This window comes from Plectropomus leopardus, chromosome 9 (genome assembly GCF_008729295.1).
Source record: "Plectropomus leopardus isolate mb chromosome 9, YSFRI_Pleo_2.0, whole genome shotgun sequence".
NCBI lineage: Eukaryota > Metazoa > Chordata > Actinopteri > Perciformes > Serranidae > Plectropomus > Plectropomus leopardus.
Window position 1 is genome coordinate 5,016,434 of NC_056471.1, and position 18,738 is coordinate 5,035,171.

The window sequence follows — 18,738 nt, forward strand, 5'->3', positions numbered from 1 at the left end:
GTTCAAAGGTTTAAATACTTGTAAAAGGCGTCTGAATGCAGCACAAGAAAAGTGATGTCGATCCAGGTTCCAAAGGGTTAAAGGATAAATTGTTCTTTTATTCAGAAATGTATTTGTTTAAATAAAAGCTATTTTAGTAGTGTGATACACAGTATTTGTATATATATTTCTTGAAGTTAAAGGGCTGAACTATTCATGGTAAAAGAAAAACAATTGACTAATGATCAGTTCTGGCCATGTTAATAACTGCAGGTCAGGGTTTTTGGGTTGACTGAAGGCAAGCCGACACACTCCAGACTGTAGATCCTTGGGATTCCTGAACTGAGGATCCTAGAGCCAAGACCTGCCAGCCTTACCTCCTCCTGACATGGCGGTAGGATAAAACTAAGGCTAACACCACCTGCTCAACTCCGAGCCCTGTTTGCACACACCCCACTTCCTAAACTCTAACTTACAAACCCCATTATACTTGACTCGGAAGAAACTGTCTCCCTGTCTCCCTCTTCAAACTCATCCTCTGTGTCTGCGCAAGGACTCATGAACCATTACTTGTAAGGGATGGACTGAGTATTTGAGTATGGTGTATCATCGTGCCTTGCATACAGTGATCTTGTAATGGCTGATACCCTTTTTAGTGAACTACTGTACGGCTGGATTCATCTGTAGTGGTGGAAGAAGTATCTAGTTCCTTTGCTTAAGTAACAATACACGTACCATGCACTGAAAATGTTAATATAGTAAAAGTAAGTGTTATTAGGAAAATATACTTCAAAGTATTAAAAGTTTAAGTATACCATGCAGAAAAACCTATAAATAAATATAAGATCAAATAAAGAGCACCCAAAAAAATTATGAAAATTATAAATACATAAATGACTGAAATGTTTATTGAAACCATTAGTCTGATGGTGAAAATGTGCTTAAAGTACTAAAAGAAAAGGGACAATGCAGTAAAATTGAAATTAACAAAACAAAGCAACTTATTAAACAAAAAATAGAAACGTCTTAAATGTTTATCAGCTGTACTTTTAAAAACAGGTTATTTTATGAACTCTTATGATTTTTATGCAGAAAATCTCACTTTGCAAAGTAACTAAGGCGGTCACATGCATGCACTGAAGTTAAAATACAATATTGTCCTCTGAAATGTAGTGGAGTAGAAGTAAGAAGTGGCATGAAAAGAAAATACTCACGTAAAGTACCTCAAAGTTGAACTAAAGTACAATACTTGAGTGAGTGTAGTTACATTCCACCACTGTCCATCTGTGACAGTTGTTACCTTATAAGGAACGGGAAAAATATGGGAAAGAGATTTTGTTTCAATATTGTACCTTGTTACCTTGCCTTGGAGACACATTTGAGAGTTCATACCCTTAGGGGCTGTTTGGCATATTTTACGTGCTTTTCACTCTTCATTTTTTGATAATTTTGGATGTGTTCATGCATATGGCTTACATTTTGGCAAGATTGTGGATTTTTGTTTAATCTTGATATTTCCAGCTCAGCTCCTAAAAAATACGCTGTGGAAACAAAATTGTTACATTCATACTCTTAAGAGCAATTTTTGATCCCACAGTCATCAAAGCATAAAAAAATGCATTGTATTATTTCCTGGTGTCATTCTGGGCTTTTGCTTTGGAATTTGTCATTTTTACAATTTTTCTACTTGATGATGTCATTTTTCATCATATTTTACATATGGAGAGAATACATGTTATTTCCACTAGATGCACTGTCATAATCAGTGTTGCTGCAGATTATTATTATATCCTAGGCTGTGGTAACCTTCCAAAAAAAATCAACTTTGCATGTAGTATATTTGAAATATTTATATTTTTAATATCTAAAAACATAGTTGCATTATGACAAAAACCTGGTATTTAAACAGTTAAAATTCTGAAAAATACATTAATATTTGATATTTATGATTAGGACTGGTGTTGGTTAAAAAAATAAACTCAATGAAAGTAGAAAATAATATTAATGCATACTATTTCATAAAGGGTGATTTTGAAAAGAGCATTTTGTGATCAGTCATGCGAGTGTGTATAAATTGAAGCTGGCCCTAAGGGTTAATACATGACAATTAAATCTCAATTAAATCAACAATACAAAAGAAATACCAGTAGTTATGACATGAACACATAAGCAGGAGTGTCAAATTATGCGTTATGCAATTATGCACCTGCATGGATATGACTGGAAGGTAATTAGTCATTTAGTCGTCACGGATAGTTCAACATAAAGTAAAATTCTGACTTAATGTTCACAGTGCACATCCCCAAAACATTGATTTTGATAAAGCAACCACAGCAGTGAAGATGAGTGACCACAGTTCAAAAGCCCTGTGTAGAAAAAAGACAGAAGACATTTCACTGATGTGTTTAAAGGCCGAGCGGCAGTTTAACCTGTGTGTGACAGGTAGTGTCGTACTCTGTTTCTGATGCACGCTGGGAAATAAATCCTGGATGTGTTAATTACCTCGTCTGACCTGATTCCCTCCGTGTGAACGTCTAGTGTGTGACAGACAGAGACAGTGATCTGTGGCATGGGACTGCAGCACTGCCCGTGTGTGTACTGTACACGTGTGTGTTTGTCGTAGTGACAGCTCTGTCAGTTATCTTTCTGCACTGACAGACAATGCACATGTCAACCAGCAGTCCCAGCACACACAATGATCACATCCACATACACAGCTGTAACACACATGCACTCACACACACACAAACACCTAGCCTGTCAGTCATTTTGTCTGGTATTCCCACTGCTCCTCCTGCTCCTCCTTTCCTCCCATTCTACCTTCCTCTTCCCGTTCCTCCACTCTGTCTTTCATCATTCTGTTATTTTTCTTTCCTTTTTAAGAAACTGTCTGTTGCCCTGAAACTGGGTCTTTTTTTCCCTCCCGTGGGTCTCCGTGATTCTCCCCCCTCTTTCCTCTCATTGCCTCTCCGCTCTGTCTCCCTCCCACTCACATCTTGCTGACAGATTAAATGTTGAAGGCGAGGTCTGCTGGAGAAAAAGAGAAAGTCTCTTTTAATTGTGTTGATCACTAATTAGCTGGCCTGTCTCATCTCAAGGCGGTGGATGTGGTAAAACAGGATGCCCTTTGCGGGGTCAGCAGGCCACAGCCTCACATGCATAACTCACAGACACACAGTCATGCGTAATGCACACACATTACTTTGTACTTGTGATATTCCAATTTTGGCTGCCAGCTTGTAGATTTCTCAGCGGAGGCTGGTGACTGAAAAAGTTTAGGAGGGCAGGGTGAATTGGTAACTGTGCAGTAAAAGGGGGTTTTTGCTAAAAATACATGATTATGTAAGCAAAATGTTCCAAAAACCTGGCATTCACCACCCTCTCTAATCCCCAGAGACCACTCTCCAATCATTCGTAGCATTGTTTACTGTCAGCTGTCATATATTTTAAATGCAACAAGAAACAATCCTGAATCATACCCAGGAGCAATCATTCTGGCTTTGAAGACAGAAAAACATAGTTCATAGCAGCAGTGTAGTGAATGCTGAAAGATTAAAAGCAAATTTTATTGGGATCTGTCCAATGACACTGTGACAAGGCATAAATGCTTCTGTCCTGTGCAGTGTGGTGTGGTTCACTGGGTGCAGCAAGTCACAAACACTGCCTAAATTAAGACTTCAGTTCCCGCTGGGGCCCACCTACGTTAAAAATGAATGCACTCATGACTGGAAGTACCCAGCTAATGGCATATATCTTACATCATATTGACCTTATTATGAATAGAAAAACTGTAAAAGGGTTGCCTTTTTGAGCTTGGGCTAATATTGTGGGAACAGACAATTTATTGCTGCATTAAATAGCACAAACAATAAAAAGTGTGTTGGTTCCCTGTCAGCATGTATATAAAGATTCTCATTCATGATTTCAGTCATTTAATTTCCTTTTTACATGTGGACTGCTTTTGGCATGCTTTGTCCTTCCAAATGATTTCCATAAACATAACAAAGGCTGTACAGAGAAGGAGTTAAAAATTCCCAGAAATACACTTTATCAGTTTCTTTTTGAGAGTTAGTTTGAAGAAGATCAATACCGGCCTCGGGTCTTTGTGCTAAAAGCTCAAGCCAGGATAATGATTATCTTAGCTTAGCATAAAAACTTGAAGCAGGAAAAAAAGCCGAACAGTCATGTAAAAAACAAAAAGACATAAAGGCAAAACAGGCTACATTGTAGGCTAATCACTGATGAATAGTGCACTTCGTATATTTATTGAAAGTGTTTGTTTTTACCACCGACAGGCTCGGTTTGTTATCTTGAGTGTCTAACAACTTTAACAAAAGGATCCTACATAGAAATGAAATGCTTTTCAGTACTTCTCACTTGTTCCAGTCTGTTTTATGTCAAAGTCTTGCGAAAGGAGAAGTGTTGTTCTGAAATCTAGCAGACTTTTTCACATTGTCAAGATCAGCTAAATATTCATGATACTGAATATCTTTTACGTTAGAGCAAGGTACTGGGGTTTTCCACACATTACTTTATCTTAACAGTTTATTCTACTGGGTTTAAAAGTTTGCATTCACTCGCAGCAGCTGCTCCTCGTATTCATTGATCTGATCATCTCTGAACGAATCCACAGATCCATTATCCACACTGCACGCTACAAACTGCTGCTGAGGAAAAAATAACTAACAGAGAGCAACTGCCACTCAAGTTTCCGCTGTTTTCTTCCTGTAGCAAGACACCTCTAATGAGATTTCAAATCAAGACTCTTCCTTTAGTGAGACTTGGACATGAAACAGACAAGCAAAAAGGATGGAATAATGGTAAAACTCTGTAGGGTCCTTTCTGCAGGCGTCTGTTGTAAGATACTCATAATAGTAATCTGAGCCTGTCAGTGGCAAAAACAAGCACTTTCAGTGGACGGAAATTGACGGGGCGCGCCTCCCCCAAGTGGGTACACTGAAGCCTATTTCACTGCTGCTGCTGCCTCTCCCACAAAACTGGACTAAACTCAAAAAATGTTCCCTTGAGTCACTTAGATACAAAAACATGGGAAACAAGGGTCCAGGCTGCAAAATACAGTTCATTTTTAGGGTGAATTACATGCTGTGACTCTTTCTTGTCAGGTACAGTGATGTGTCAGGTGGATAGATATACTTGCTTGTGAAGAAATGGAAAAGTTCAACCCCATAACTCTGCTCAAAACCACAAATTGTTTGTATACAGAAATGACAGACAAAGCGTTGCAGCCTTTAAGGTTTCTTTTAGAAACACTTTTTTCAGCTAGGATGGCTGGTTCCCCTCCTCCAGTCCTTATGCTAAGCTAAGCTAATTGCCTCCTGGCCCCAGCTCCATGCTGAACCCACAGACACGAGAGTGTGATATTGATTTGGTGTGTGTGTGTGTGTGTGTGTGTGTGTGTGTGTGTGTGTGTGTGTGTGTGTGTGTGTGTGTGTGTGTGTGTGTGTGGACAATTAATTTTCCTACGATTCCTTCGCATCTCAAAGACACAGCAGACCTTTTTCAGCAAATACGGAAACTAACTTCAAATGAAACAACCTTTGAACTATTCCTCATGAATTTTGAAATATATTAACCTTGGCTGATCTTGTTTCGACAAACAAAACTATTTTCTGTTTGAATCAAACTGTCTCCTGCAGATACAGACACAAGGCACAGCTAAGCTATGGGCATTAGCTTTTTTTTAAAGTTCTGGGTGTCATAAGGGTCAGTAGTAGCATGGGGTGAGCACTTTACGGAGTTTGAAGATCAAGCAGTCTTTACAAGTCAAATTTAAGACTGCTGGAGTTCATTCAAAAGTTTTGAGTAAAAATAGCTGCTTAAAGTCTCTGCTGAGCTGATTCAAAGAGACAGAAAACATTCCATATATTCTGTGAAACTGTCAGTACAAACAGTTAGGTCACCGTTTGTGTGTTTAATAGAGAAAGGATTATCAGGATATTAGTTTCAGTGGATGACAGCGTGTTGGAAGTGAGGGAAATGGAAAGCAAATCATATGCAGAGCCAGGTTTGATAAGTAGCCAGTGTCTAAATATTATTAGTAATCTTAAACAAACCCTTCAGCTACATTAATGGAGTTGTATATTTTTACCTACGTTGCTTAACTTCAGTTGGACTCTCCTTTTCTTGCTGTTGCTTTGATACTTAAACCAGGATCCAGTTTTTCTCTCATTTCTCTCTTTCTCCCTCGCTTATGTGTTATGTGGGATTTGAGTCATTTTCAGACATGATTCACCCTGTTATTTCCCTAAACCAACCACGAGGCTACTCTAATCACACAGCGGGAGAAGAATTCCAGCCAATGCTCTTTGTAGATCCAAAAAAATGACTTGTTAGCGATACTCATTAAAAACCAGTGGGTCTCATTGGTGGCAGGCAATGTGTCGGCCTCAGCGGGAGATGCTAACAAGCTTGTCTCTTTGTGTCCTTGCAGTCATCTGGAGTCGGATCGCAGCGCCCTGAAGAGGAGGGAGTGGGAGAGGAGGAACCAGGAGGTCCAACAGGATGAAGACCTGTTCTCTACGGGATTCAACTTGTTTGGAGAACCGTATAAAGTAAGATAGATTAATTAATGGGTAGTTGATATTAAGATAAATAGGCAGTTCAATGCTACGATTAATAGCACTCTTGTGTCTATGCGTTAAGTGAGCTTAGAGCTGATTAGCATAGCATGAACTAAAGCCCGGAAACATCTTACTAATGGCACAAAGTGGCTTTTTACATTTCTGTTTTTGCACAGAAATGGATCAAATGAATTAGATACATAGGCTTTAGAAGGGTTGGTTGGCTTTTTAAAAAAAAATAAAAAATTGTGAGCCATGTGAACGTTGGCTGTTTTAGCTGTCGTCAAGCAAACTAATTGTCAGTCAGTTTGAATTTAAGGGCTGCAACACAAAGTGATCCTGTAAGCTAACTTCAGTAGGCTGCACACAGCACACACTCATCTTTACAGCCTGGCTGAGCTGTGATCTCTACACCAAGTGCTGCTTTTTCCACACAGAGTGCTTCTCCGTTGCTGTTTAGGAGACAGTTTTATATTTCCCTGTTAGGCTTTGATTGATGTCCGCGGGAGGAGAATGGACATACCTGACACCAGGATTTCATTTGGGGAAATGGAGAGAATTTACGACATCTTAATCAGTGAGGACGGGCCACTCTCCTCTAAAGCACCCCCGCTTTGTGATTTAGACTCACATGAAACAGTTTTGCCTTGTGCAAGCAATCAGTTGAAAGGAATTGTTATTGCTAACCAACAATTATCCAAACATTTATTTTGTAGCATAATGCACTTTAATGCCATTTTTGTGGATGATAAAGCTGATGATGGCCTGTGGATCATCTCAGGCTATTGCACTCCCCCTGAGGCCAATAGTCTAATATCCTCCAGCATAAGGTTGTGCTCTGTTCTGCTCCGAGCTACTTGAGATGCCATCACTTTGTTTCTTCTGTAGCTCAAAGTGAGCCAGCCATGCATGAAGTCCATGGCCACTCTCCTGCCCTGGTGTTTAAAATTGATTTTGGTTTGTTAACTCTCATTTGCTTCCGCCAGGCACTTCAGCACTTGGTTATGCCGCCAAGTGTATCGACCTTGGGACAGACTGGCTTTGAATCTTGACAGAGTGTGTTTAACTGCTGCAGGTGTCTGAACGCAGAGGACACAGCGGCTTCTCACTTAGACGCTGCTCGCGGTTCGGCAGCACAGGAGAGGTTGTTCCCATAATGAATCTAATCCGAGGTGCCTTCCGTACTCCAACTAATTGTTTCCAACTAATTAATGGTGCTGAGGTCAGGTCAAGATGTGTGTGTGTGTGTGTGTGTGTGTCTGCATGTTTTAGGGGAGTGCAAGGATATCTGTGGAATGGGCTCTTTGAACTGAGATATTTCAAACACCACTGCTGCTATTCATATTACTCTTGACTAAATGATGCATTTTGACATCTGTTTTTAAGAGTTTCAATCGTTTCTGTGATTGGAGCCACAAACGAGAGGATTTTTTTGTTCCCTTTTTCATTGATTTTAGCATTTTTGCAATATATGCTTTTTACCATTTTTTCCCAACAAGTTTTAAAATCTGCTCTTGCATCAAACCTTTAATGTATAAACTGTCAAATCTTAATTAAAAATAATAATAATTCTGTTATAAGGACAGTGCAGTAAGCTCCAAAACAAGTAAGTGGACTTTGAGTTGGGATTGTCTTGTTAAATGTTTTAAGTAGTGATGCACCGATTTATTGGCTGAACATCTGTATGGGTCAACAATCACTTTGTTGACGGTCATTGGCCTATCAGTAAATTATATGACAATCGTATTTGGCAGTGACCAATATTTCACACAGTTTTAACATCAGTTTTGTGCAGGCTGAAAAAAGCAGGGCTAGCATTAAGCTATTGGCGTTGCGTTGTCCCAGGGATAATAGTAGATGTGTTGAGATAATCAGAGATCTTCTCAGGGCTGCTTTCAGGACAAAAAGACAAAGTAAACTCACCATTGACGCACCAGAGGATGCAACCGATTTTTTCACTGATTGTGCTACATTGTGATCAACAAATCCGAGTTGACATCAGCTGGAGGAGAGCTAGTTAATGTTAGCCATTAGCAGCCATTGGCTGCAACTAACAGCTGACAGTAGTTACATTGAGTTACTTTACGATGCATTCAAACTCAACTCAGTAAAAATGAGGATAGGGGAAGGTAAATTACAATTTTATCACTGTGTTCAAACATTATCTTGTAAAATCTAGTTTTTGAGAGAAAATTGAATAAAGACAGTTTAGCTTTTCGAAGGAGAACTTGTTTTCTCAGCAGTATATAATAATAGATATGAGAGAGAGTGAATTATGATATGTAATAGTACTGAAATGATTTTTGAAGATGTTATTTATACCTTTTTAAAAAGACTTTTTTGGTGTGAAAGGTTATTTATATATTTATTATATATATTTATATTTATTTGTATATTTATACAACTTTTTTCATAACATAATGTGATTGACTTTGTGGTTGTTCAAATGTCTGACTTTAAAACAGTTCAGGTTTTTGTTTCTTTTTTTTAATGGAGAATTCTTTGTTTCTTTAGTACAAAAAAGGGGAAATAATAAAACATCCACAACAAAACGCCTATCAGTTGTCTGCCAAATTTTTATTTTAAACTTTGGTATCGGCCAAGAATTTCATAATTGATGCATCCTTTGTTTGCATCCCCAAGGAACTGAAAGATGCTCACTCTCATATCACTCAGTAATTTTAGCCATTTATGAGAGCACCTTTAACACAGAGTTAGTATGAGTTACAATAAGGATGTAAGGCAATCCAAGCTCACTGACAATAAATACATGTTCACTGCTTCAGAAGGCTCAAATCAATTTAAAAAAAAAACAAGAAATTGATTAAGACTTGACTGAAATGATACATCCTCTAAGTGCCTGGCCTAAAGTGGCGACCGCATCATTCACAGGGGACAACATGTTTACGTGTTTTATATTCCAACTAATCTTTTTCCTCCATACACTCCCCCAGTTTATCTCTCACTGCTGCTGAACTTGAAAAACGGCTTTGGCACACCTTGCTACTTTCTTCTGCTGATTTATTTGCCACACTAACAATTTCATTTTTTTTTTTCTGAGTGTGTTGCTTTACGTGATACAATTCAGTGGATTTACCAAGGCCTCTTTGACCTAACTGTACTTTCTCTGTGTCTAAGTGCTGACTGAACTTACTGAACTGCTCCTTTAGAGATCTATATCAGCCATTTTTCATTATCACACAGGATTTATAGGACTTTTATCATTCCTGCTCTCTCTCTTGTTCATTTTTCCAGTTTTATTCTACCATCAGTCTCTCTACCTGTATATCCATCGTGTGTCCGTCAATCGTTTTCTCACTCTCTCTCTCTCTTTCTCCCTCTCTCTCTCTCCCTAGTATTCATTCTCTCTGTCAGCTATTAGCTAATCCCTCTTCTAATCCTGTTAAAGAGCGTTATGCTGTTAGCAGCTATTTGGGATGATCTATTCACACACACACACACACACACAGACACACACACACACACACACACACACACACACACACACACACACACACACATAGGTATTCATCCTCTCCTTCTCTTCTGTTTTCCATTTTGCCTCTCTGTAAATGTGTTTTCTGTTCCTCTTCAGCCACCAGATCTTTTATTCATGAGCCCGAGATGGAGAAGAGATGAGCTAATTTATTCACAGCTAACTTTGGCTCGCCACGGTGTGTAGTGTTTGTGCGTGTGTGTGACTGTACACACACAGAAATTACATCTGTTAAGATTATTTGAAAGCATTTCTCTCCTTTCTTGTATGAATCTTTTGTAAATAAGGCTTGATTCTTTGCCCTGTTTCATTTTTTGGTATTTTCATGGTTTTGCTGTTTTATTAGAGTGTAAAAATGAAGGATACAGTGAGGCGGAGAAAGACATGGCGAATGTTGCTTCCAGTCACATAGATTTGAGTTGAGGTTCTTTGGAGACCACAGAACCGCAGGGATCTGTCATCTTAGACCCAGGACTGTTACCCTGTGTTCATCTATTACTTTTAAAAAAGTTGATGAAATCACCTTTTATTCTGTGTTTCCAGTCCTCTGCAGATCTACAGTGACCGTAGTGCTACAGTAGACTACTTTTTCACCAAATATGACTAAGTTATTTTTTACAACTCTTTGTAAATGCTTTAGTATATGATGCAGATAATCTGTGAAAAAAAACATGTTCTTTTGCCCCTTAATAGTGCTGGCAGTGCTATTTTCCAGAATCAAAAACAACCAATCAGAGCCGAGGAGTCTCTAACGCAGCTGTCAATGTCAGCAACTTTTTGTAAACTGCACTGTCAAATTGGACACCATTCTATTACTGTATTGCCTATTTCTTTCCTCAAATGTTTTCAGAAACATATTTTAGTGTACTGTTAAGTAGGGCTAGGCGATATAGCCTGCAAAAAATAGTGTGATATTATTTTAAAGCCACATCACGATATACAATTAATATCCAGATATTTAAAAATGGCCTCTAAACTACTGAAAATTGCTAGAATACAAAATTATTAAATGAACTACAGTAACATATAAAGTATAAAGTTAAATAAAGTACTCTTATAGTAAAGTTAATATCAAGTATTGTTAAAATGAAATCGAAACAGAACCCATGGTGCTTTTATTTTGATGGACCCGGCTCCTCTCGAGCTAGAAGTCTTGATGTTTTTGCTGTGGACTTGAAGACTCCAGTCAATAGTTAGATGTTGGCATTTTTTTAGCATCAGACGATATGTTGGGACATATCGCACAGCCGTACTGTTCAGCTGTAAAACTAGTGGGCCCCGACTAAAACATGTTACTGAAAACAGTTGCAGTGAGAAACAGGCAATGCAGTTACAGAATCTTGGTTCATATTTGATTAGCACTGCTTAGTTTAGCAATTTGACTGCAGTTCACAACATCATTGACAGCTGCCCTCTTAATATGGCCTGTGATTGGCTAAAGTCTCCCATCATGGACTACATTTTCTAAAGCTGGCAAACAGAGCCAAACTGAGTTGCAGAAGTCTAGTCTTTTCTTAGACCACTTGAATTACAACAAGCTCAAAGTTTATAATGTTATATAAGCCACATGATGCCAAAATTAAACTGCCTACCCCAGCTTTAATCTAAAAAGTGAGAATTCAATAAAAAATTATGCCATATTTTGTCAAACACATTGATCCCATTTATAATTGATATGTTAATCATTTGAGTTTTTTTTTAGTCTGCCAAGCTGAGAAATGTGCAGTAAGAGTTTTAAAAACATATTGAGTCAGACTCATCAAGCTATTGATTTTGGTGGTTTTTAAAAACAGCCCTTGAGAGGAATAAGTTATTTGTCAGCTACGAGATAATCATTTAGATTGTGTCCGTAAATTTGAGAGAAACACAACCCTCCATTATCTCAGAAGATAAAATAAAAACACTGAATGTTAAATACTTACTAGATTGGGTTAGATCAATTAAATCATATGAAATCCCCAAGGAATTCCATCCAATACAAAAAGGGCTTAACTCAAGAGTTGAAACAGTTAGTCTTCTTATCAACTAGTTGGTACAGAATATTGATTGGCATCCATTTTGATATTTTATTTATAGTTTAAATAAGAGTTTCAATAACTCAAAGCCATGCTTATGCTGTGGCTCAGGTTAATAGCCTTGGTGGTTAGGCCACCACTTTGGTCTAGACTGAAATATTGGAAGAGCTATTGAATGGATTACCATGAAATTTTGTATTGCCAATCATGATCCATGAGGATGAACCCTGATGACCTTAATGAACCCCCAATCTGCTGTAGACTGTTTTTTCTTTGTTCAACTTTTTTTTTGACATTTTATTGACTAAACAATTAATCATTGACTCAATAAGTATTTGGCAGATAGTATTTGAGATTACTACTACTCCAGTTGTACCATCAGTGGTGCCCCCAGAAAATTTTCACAGGTGTCCAGACAGGGCCACTGAAAATCTTGTAGTGGCACACCAGACCTAAAAATCATAACTGGCTCAGCTTACTGCAATTGTTTTTTATTGGCATTTTGATAAAGTTGCTTAAGTTTTGCTCAAATCTATAATGGATGGCCAATAATGGCCAATTCCACAATGCCCCCCCCGTACCTCCAGCCCATATTGGGGCACCAGTGTTTACCTGGTTGATAAATTACCATCAAATCAATTTGATAATGGAAAAATGGGCTTCTGAATAAAGTAACTCATCAAATGAAGCCGACATTACCCTCCAATGGAGCAAATACAAGGGTGGCGTTATAGTAATTTTTAAGGCAGTGAAGTGTCTAACACACACATACAACCGCACACGCTCAGGATTCCCTCCTCAGCAATAAGACCTCTCCACGGATCATCGCCTTTAATAACAGTACTATTTGGCTATTGACTGGAGCTATTTGCATAGGAAAAACACAAACCATGTTCATTGACTGATACAGTATTTTTTTGAAGCTACCAGTGATGTACAAGATGTGTGCTTTTATTTTTCTGACCATTGTGAAAATAGATGCAGTTTGATAATCGACCCTGACAGCCTCACACAGATCTGCATGATTGGTGTTAAGATCCGCTACAATCACTGTAGAGATTATTCATTTTTATTACTTGTAACTTGATGCTCTTTCCAGAAATATTACCTTAGATTAGTTAAGCTCCCTCTTCTTATGAACATGCATTCATTATTCATGAATTCATTAACCTCTCCAAATACAGGCAATTTCACCCTGTCTTGGAAATTAGATAAAGGTTCTCATTCACTTCTTTTGTATGTTTCAACCGTTAAAGCTGTTGTAGCTGTATTTGACACAGTTACTCCATGTAACTGCAGAGCTGATTTAGCAGCGGTGCCTTTGCCATCATTCCTGGATCTATTGATCAAACTGAAAAAGTTATGTACAATTGCATTACAATGCCACGTTTTTTTTACATTGATCTCGTTCAGCATTTCCTGTGTTCATCATTTGTCTGATGAAATGTCACGATTAAATTACAGGCTGTAGATCTTGCATAATTCAGACTTGGCTCATGATTAATATTTGCTTCACAATTTGTCACTCAGGTAGAAAAGAAATGTCAGAGGAGGGGATAAAAATCTACCACTCTTCACTTTTTCCTCCTCTTTCGTGGCTTCCTGGATCCAAATATAGATCTGCTGAAAACCCCTGCTGATTGCCCTTGTCCTTTCAGAAACGCCAAATGATCAAACCGCATAGTTTCATCATTAAAGAAGCTGTCAATGACTGACACAAAAGGTACTCGTGAGCTATTCTGAGGAACATCTCAGCATTAGCACGTAGCAGCTGAAGGTGCTACACCGTCATATATCAGTCCTGCCCGCACCGTCCTCCAAGCCGTGATTGCTTGAGAATCTGGGGTCAGGCTAATAATGATTCCTGCCCCATTAATTTTACTGCTCCAGCCTGGACTGGACCCTCTTAAGGGTGGCATGTGTTTAATTAATCATCTCGTCCTGATGTCTGGTCAGTGGTCACCCTATCCGTCTCTCACTGTTGCTCTCCCGATGAATAAAGAGGGCTTTTCATCAAGCAGAAAGAAATGGAAAAATGGACGACTTAATTAATACTCTTCTCTCTCTCCCTCCCTCTTGTCTTTTTCTCCTTTCAGACTAATAAAGGTGATGCGTTGGCCAGTCGCGTCCAGAACACGCTGGGCTCCTACGAAGAAATGAAAGACCTGTTAACCAGCCACTCAAACCAGAGCCACTTGGTGGGAATCCCCAAAGGCAGCAACAACCTGCAGACCCCGACCACTTCAGCGACAGAGAGACCCACCATGGAGTCCCAGCTTTTCAACGAGGCCCTGAGAGGGGGAACAGGTGGAGGTGGAGGAGGAGTGGGAGGAGGAACAGAGGGAGGTACGGACAAGAGGATGGGAAATGCTCCTTCCTCATCGTCAACTTCAATGCAACCTCCTGCTTCGACCACGTCGACATCAAGCGCCACATCGATCCCACATCAGACTTTGAAAAAGTCACGAAGCTCCATGGACTGGTCGCGGGCAGGCCACTCACAGGGAACCCAGGGAGCAGGCCTCGTTCTGGGGTTAGGACAGAATGGACAGGGGCAGGTCACAGCAGCTACCAGCGGAAGAGGGAAAATGTCTCTACTAGAGGAACAGCAAATACAAAGACATGAAGAGCTGTTTAGCTCCCTTAAAGATGAACTTGGTCTAAAAGGGGACTCAAGCCCTTCCTCCTCTTCTTCTTCGTCCTCTTCCTCTTCTTCTGGGAGAAGGCACTCTTCCCATGCCTCCAAAACCCTTCCTCTCCCAGGTGAGTCCCACACAGAAAGGCTTTGGTGGACTAGGGCAACATCTTGGGAAGTATTTGCTTTTGATCTGAGAATATTGATAACACTCTTAAATCTCTATGTTAGTTGCCAGTTATCTTAGCCTAGCATGACATAAAAACTGGAAGCAGGTAGAGACAGCTAGCTTGGCTTAGCGCAGTTTTTAAAAATCTGCCTACCAGCACCTCAAAGGTTCTTAGGGTGGTGCTGATAGGTGGATTTTTTTGGTGCTGCTAGGTTAGCTGTTTGACCTAGTCCTTGAGCTAAGCTACAATGCAATGTTGGAAAACCTCCCTTAATTCAGATCTATAGGAGAGTTTAGGCATATCAGGATAGTTCCTAGAGTTGGGTTGAATTCCGGTGGTTTTGCTGGTCTGGTCCGGTGTACCAGCTCAAACCAGTTTGGTTCATACAAACGATATGAATTGGCTGAACAGTCATTTGTTACCATGTCACGTTGTGGCAATTTTTAAGGTAGACCAAGTCACTGTGCTAAATCAAGCTCAAATTGCACAAGTATAAAGCAATATGACAGTGTGATTAATATGATGTTATTTTTGTTAACTTACTAATGGAGCAACTAGTGTCATACAGGTGATGTGTAATTTACTGCTGAGTCGAGGTGGCTGGTGTTGATAGGTGACATGATAGAGATCTCATATTGGGGGGATGCACGTCTGTTAAAAACACTAAAATTGCATTGATATGGCAACATTTTGAATTTGAAGCAGAGGAAAGAGCTCTCCTTACTGGTTGCAGGTGCAGTTGTAAGCTCCATTTTCATTGGCCGTTGTGTTTGTATTTATATATGTCACTTGCAAGTGTAAAAGTCTAAACACAGTGTCAGCTGGCTGGAGGGAGATCACTGGAAAGCTGAAAGTTACTGTTTATGTAAATGACCATCACTAAAAACAAGCTAGGCTAACATTACTTCCTGTTGGATTTATTGTTTGTAATTTACAGTCAATATCACAATATAAACTGTGTGTTTTCTGATTTAAAAAGTAGCGTAACAAACGTAGGAAGATAGTAAGTAGGTTACCCACCCATTTTTTAAGTGTCTCATGTCTGATCTCGAGCACACAGCTGATAGCTACATGGTTTGTTTACATGAACTAACAGAGGTGCATCTTTAATTGAGTCAGTGTGGACACAGCTGATGTGTCATGTGATGCTATGTGATAATTAGACACCTGCTTTCTGTTGTAACACGCTGTCATTATGTTTCACTCAGGATGCGTTTGGCTTATTATCAAACCAGTTGGAATTTTTTTACACCAGCCCAACCCAATGGATACCGTTGTTCCTGTGGTCACAGTATTGAAATATTGTAAAACAGCTTGACTTGTGTTGTTGAGCGTTTGTATTCATTCTTGCAAAATGTTGTGTAGCTCCTGCATCAGTGTGATCAATTGTATTTGTTATATTTACTATTAATAATAATAATAATAACTGCCAGTGGTTTTTAGCCTGACATTGCCAGACCAAATCAGTAATGCATGCTAGTCTGGAACCTCTGTTTCTTTTTGATTTTTATGGGCCTTATCAACAGACAGAGACCAAGATGCCTCACAACACAACTGGATAGGCCTACAACCAATCAGAGCAACGAAGCGTCATGTAGCGCTGACAAAAAAAATGTAAATAGACCACAGTGTGCAGATATGAGCTATATTTCTGTCAATATTTGTTGCTGTTTTTGCCATCAGAATTTTCAAATACGTAGTTCCATGAAAAGTTCCACATGAGCTGCAGCCATGTTGGTTGTTCTCGGAAATGCCTCAACAGTGCCCCCCATTACTAAACTAGTTATGTGCTTACCATCATGCCCCAGCCGTTAGGGTGCGCCAGCCCAAAATGATGTCATCACATATTTTGCTTAAAGCACAAAGACACCAGTCGTCAGCCATCGTATCAAACACGCATTGTAATGGTTGTGAGTGGCGGGACTGACCCTGATCGGGTGGAAATCTCTTTGAACCAGACGCATCTGCTCGTGCAAATAAAACATGAGCTCCCAGATTAGTCTGTTAGTTAGTTTGTTAGTTTGTTAACACATCTTTAGTTAACAAGTTGGACACGCTGTCCTTTTCATACATTCCAGATTTCTCAATCTCTAATCAATGATTAGGAGGCTGCCACTTGGTTTCCCACTGTTGAAATATAAACAATACCACATGAATGTGACAAAAGCTAATAAACTGCTGGAACTAACTTCATTTGTAGCATACAGGCATAAAAATGGTAACTTTGTTTTGATTTAATTCTTGTCAAGAAAGAGAACAAGCACATTTCCCAAAATGTCTTCTATTCTTTACTATTCCTTCGATAGTAGAGGAGTATCTCAGAATGTGATTGATTAAACCTGCCATTCTCTCAACAAAAATGTGATTTCTTATATTTTGATATTCATGGATGATCTTTGTATTTGCTGGGGCCATGAGTGCTGATGAATAATTTCAGTGAATAATTTCAGTGCAAAACAGACTCCATCACCTTTTGGGCGGTTCTCTGAAAATTAACATCTGCATCTGATGATAACCACATCTTTCAGTTGATTTCCAAACCACCAAGCAACACATAATTTGCTTTGATTGTGATTGGCTCCATCCATCTGGGAGAGGGGATTTTTTTGGCGTTCAACTGTCACTAGATTTTGACAGCACTGAGCAGAGCAATATTCCACCATAACAGGTGTTGTTTGGTAATTTTTCACTTTTCTTTTTGGTTTTCTTCTTTTTTCCCCTTTTCTTTTACAGATGGTGGCAATTTTCGATCTACCACCATGGACGGTGGCCATTTTAAGTCTTCCACTAACACAGAGAATGGTGGACATTTTAAAACCTCCCCGTTTGAAAATGAGGCAGGTTCTCAACTCTCTACATCCTCCTCGCCGCTGGCTTCAACATCAGTTCTGACGACGCCCACTCCCGGCCTAACCACTCCCACATCTGGACTGACTACCCCAACCTTCCCACCTGGTAGCCTATCAGGGAAGCCGATCGCAGTCCAGCAGAAGCCCACAGCGTATGTTCGACCAATGGATGGCCAGGACCAGGCGCCTAGTGACTCTCCCCAGCTTAAACCCCCTCTAGTGGCCACCGAGGGATTCAACAACAGTCAGGCTTACGGAGGAAACTCTGGAAATGCGAAGAATAAACTGCCCAAACTGAGTCTCAGCCATGCAGGGGAGGTGAGTGAACAACCATTATAATTTCTTCTGTTTCCGTCTGTATCACGTTGTTTAGAAATGAAGGGTGTCCTGAACATGCAGTGTGATCAGATAGCCTATTCTTTTCAACTGGGTCACAAAGAAAGGTACTGTTTTCATTTTAAACAAATTATTTATCTTTGAGCTAATCTCTACTCTACAGTGTGCAGAGATGAGCTATATTTCTGTCAATATTTGTTTTAGCCATCAGAATTTTCAAATAGTTCCATAGAGTGTTCCACATCAGCTGCAGCCATATTGGCAGTTTTAACGGTGCCCCCCTTTACTAAACTAGTTTTATGCTCACCCCAGCTGTTAGGGTGCGCCAGCCCAAAATGACGTCATCACATATTTTGTGTAAAGCTGTAGTACTGTAGGAAATACACTTGGTGTTACTTATGCTGGAGACATGAGTACAGAAATGACACCCCTCCTTCCTTCAAGGCATCTAACACTAAAGTTATAAATATAGAGTTACAGTCAAACCTCACAGGCAAAGATTGAATCTAAAATGTATTCAGTGTTTGGTTGAGTTGTTTAACAGTGGTACAAGCTGTCTGTGCTGCTGTTGTTTGAATGCATGTTTGCATTTTTTAATTTTTTTTATAAGAACAGCAACTCTGTTTTTTAAAAGGCAGTATTCTGTTTCATTTCGTTAAACGATATCATGGTGAACC

At 39.4% G+C, this 18,738-nt stretch overlaps 1 protein-coding gene across 1 annotated transcript in view; it reads left to right on the forward strand.

Annotated features, from left to right (window-relative positions):
- aff2 (AF4/FMR2 family, member 2) overlaps positions 1-18,738 on the forward strand; it is a 192,820-nt gene that overhangs the window by 53,248 nt on the left and 120,834 nt on the right. Inside the window, 4 exon segments of the mRNA XM_042493782.1 lie at positions 6,431-6,484; positions 6,486-6,551; positions 14,168-14,834; positions 17,610-18,043. Coding sequence (XP_042349716.1) covers positions 6,431-6,484; positions 6,486-6,551; positions 14,168-14,834; positions 17,610-18,043 — 1,221 coding nt within the window.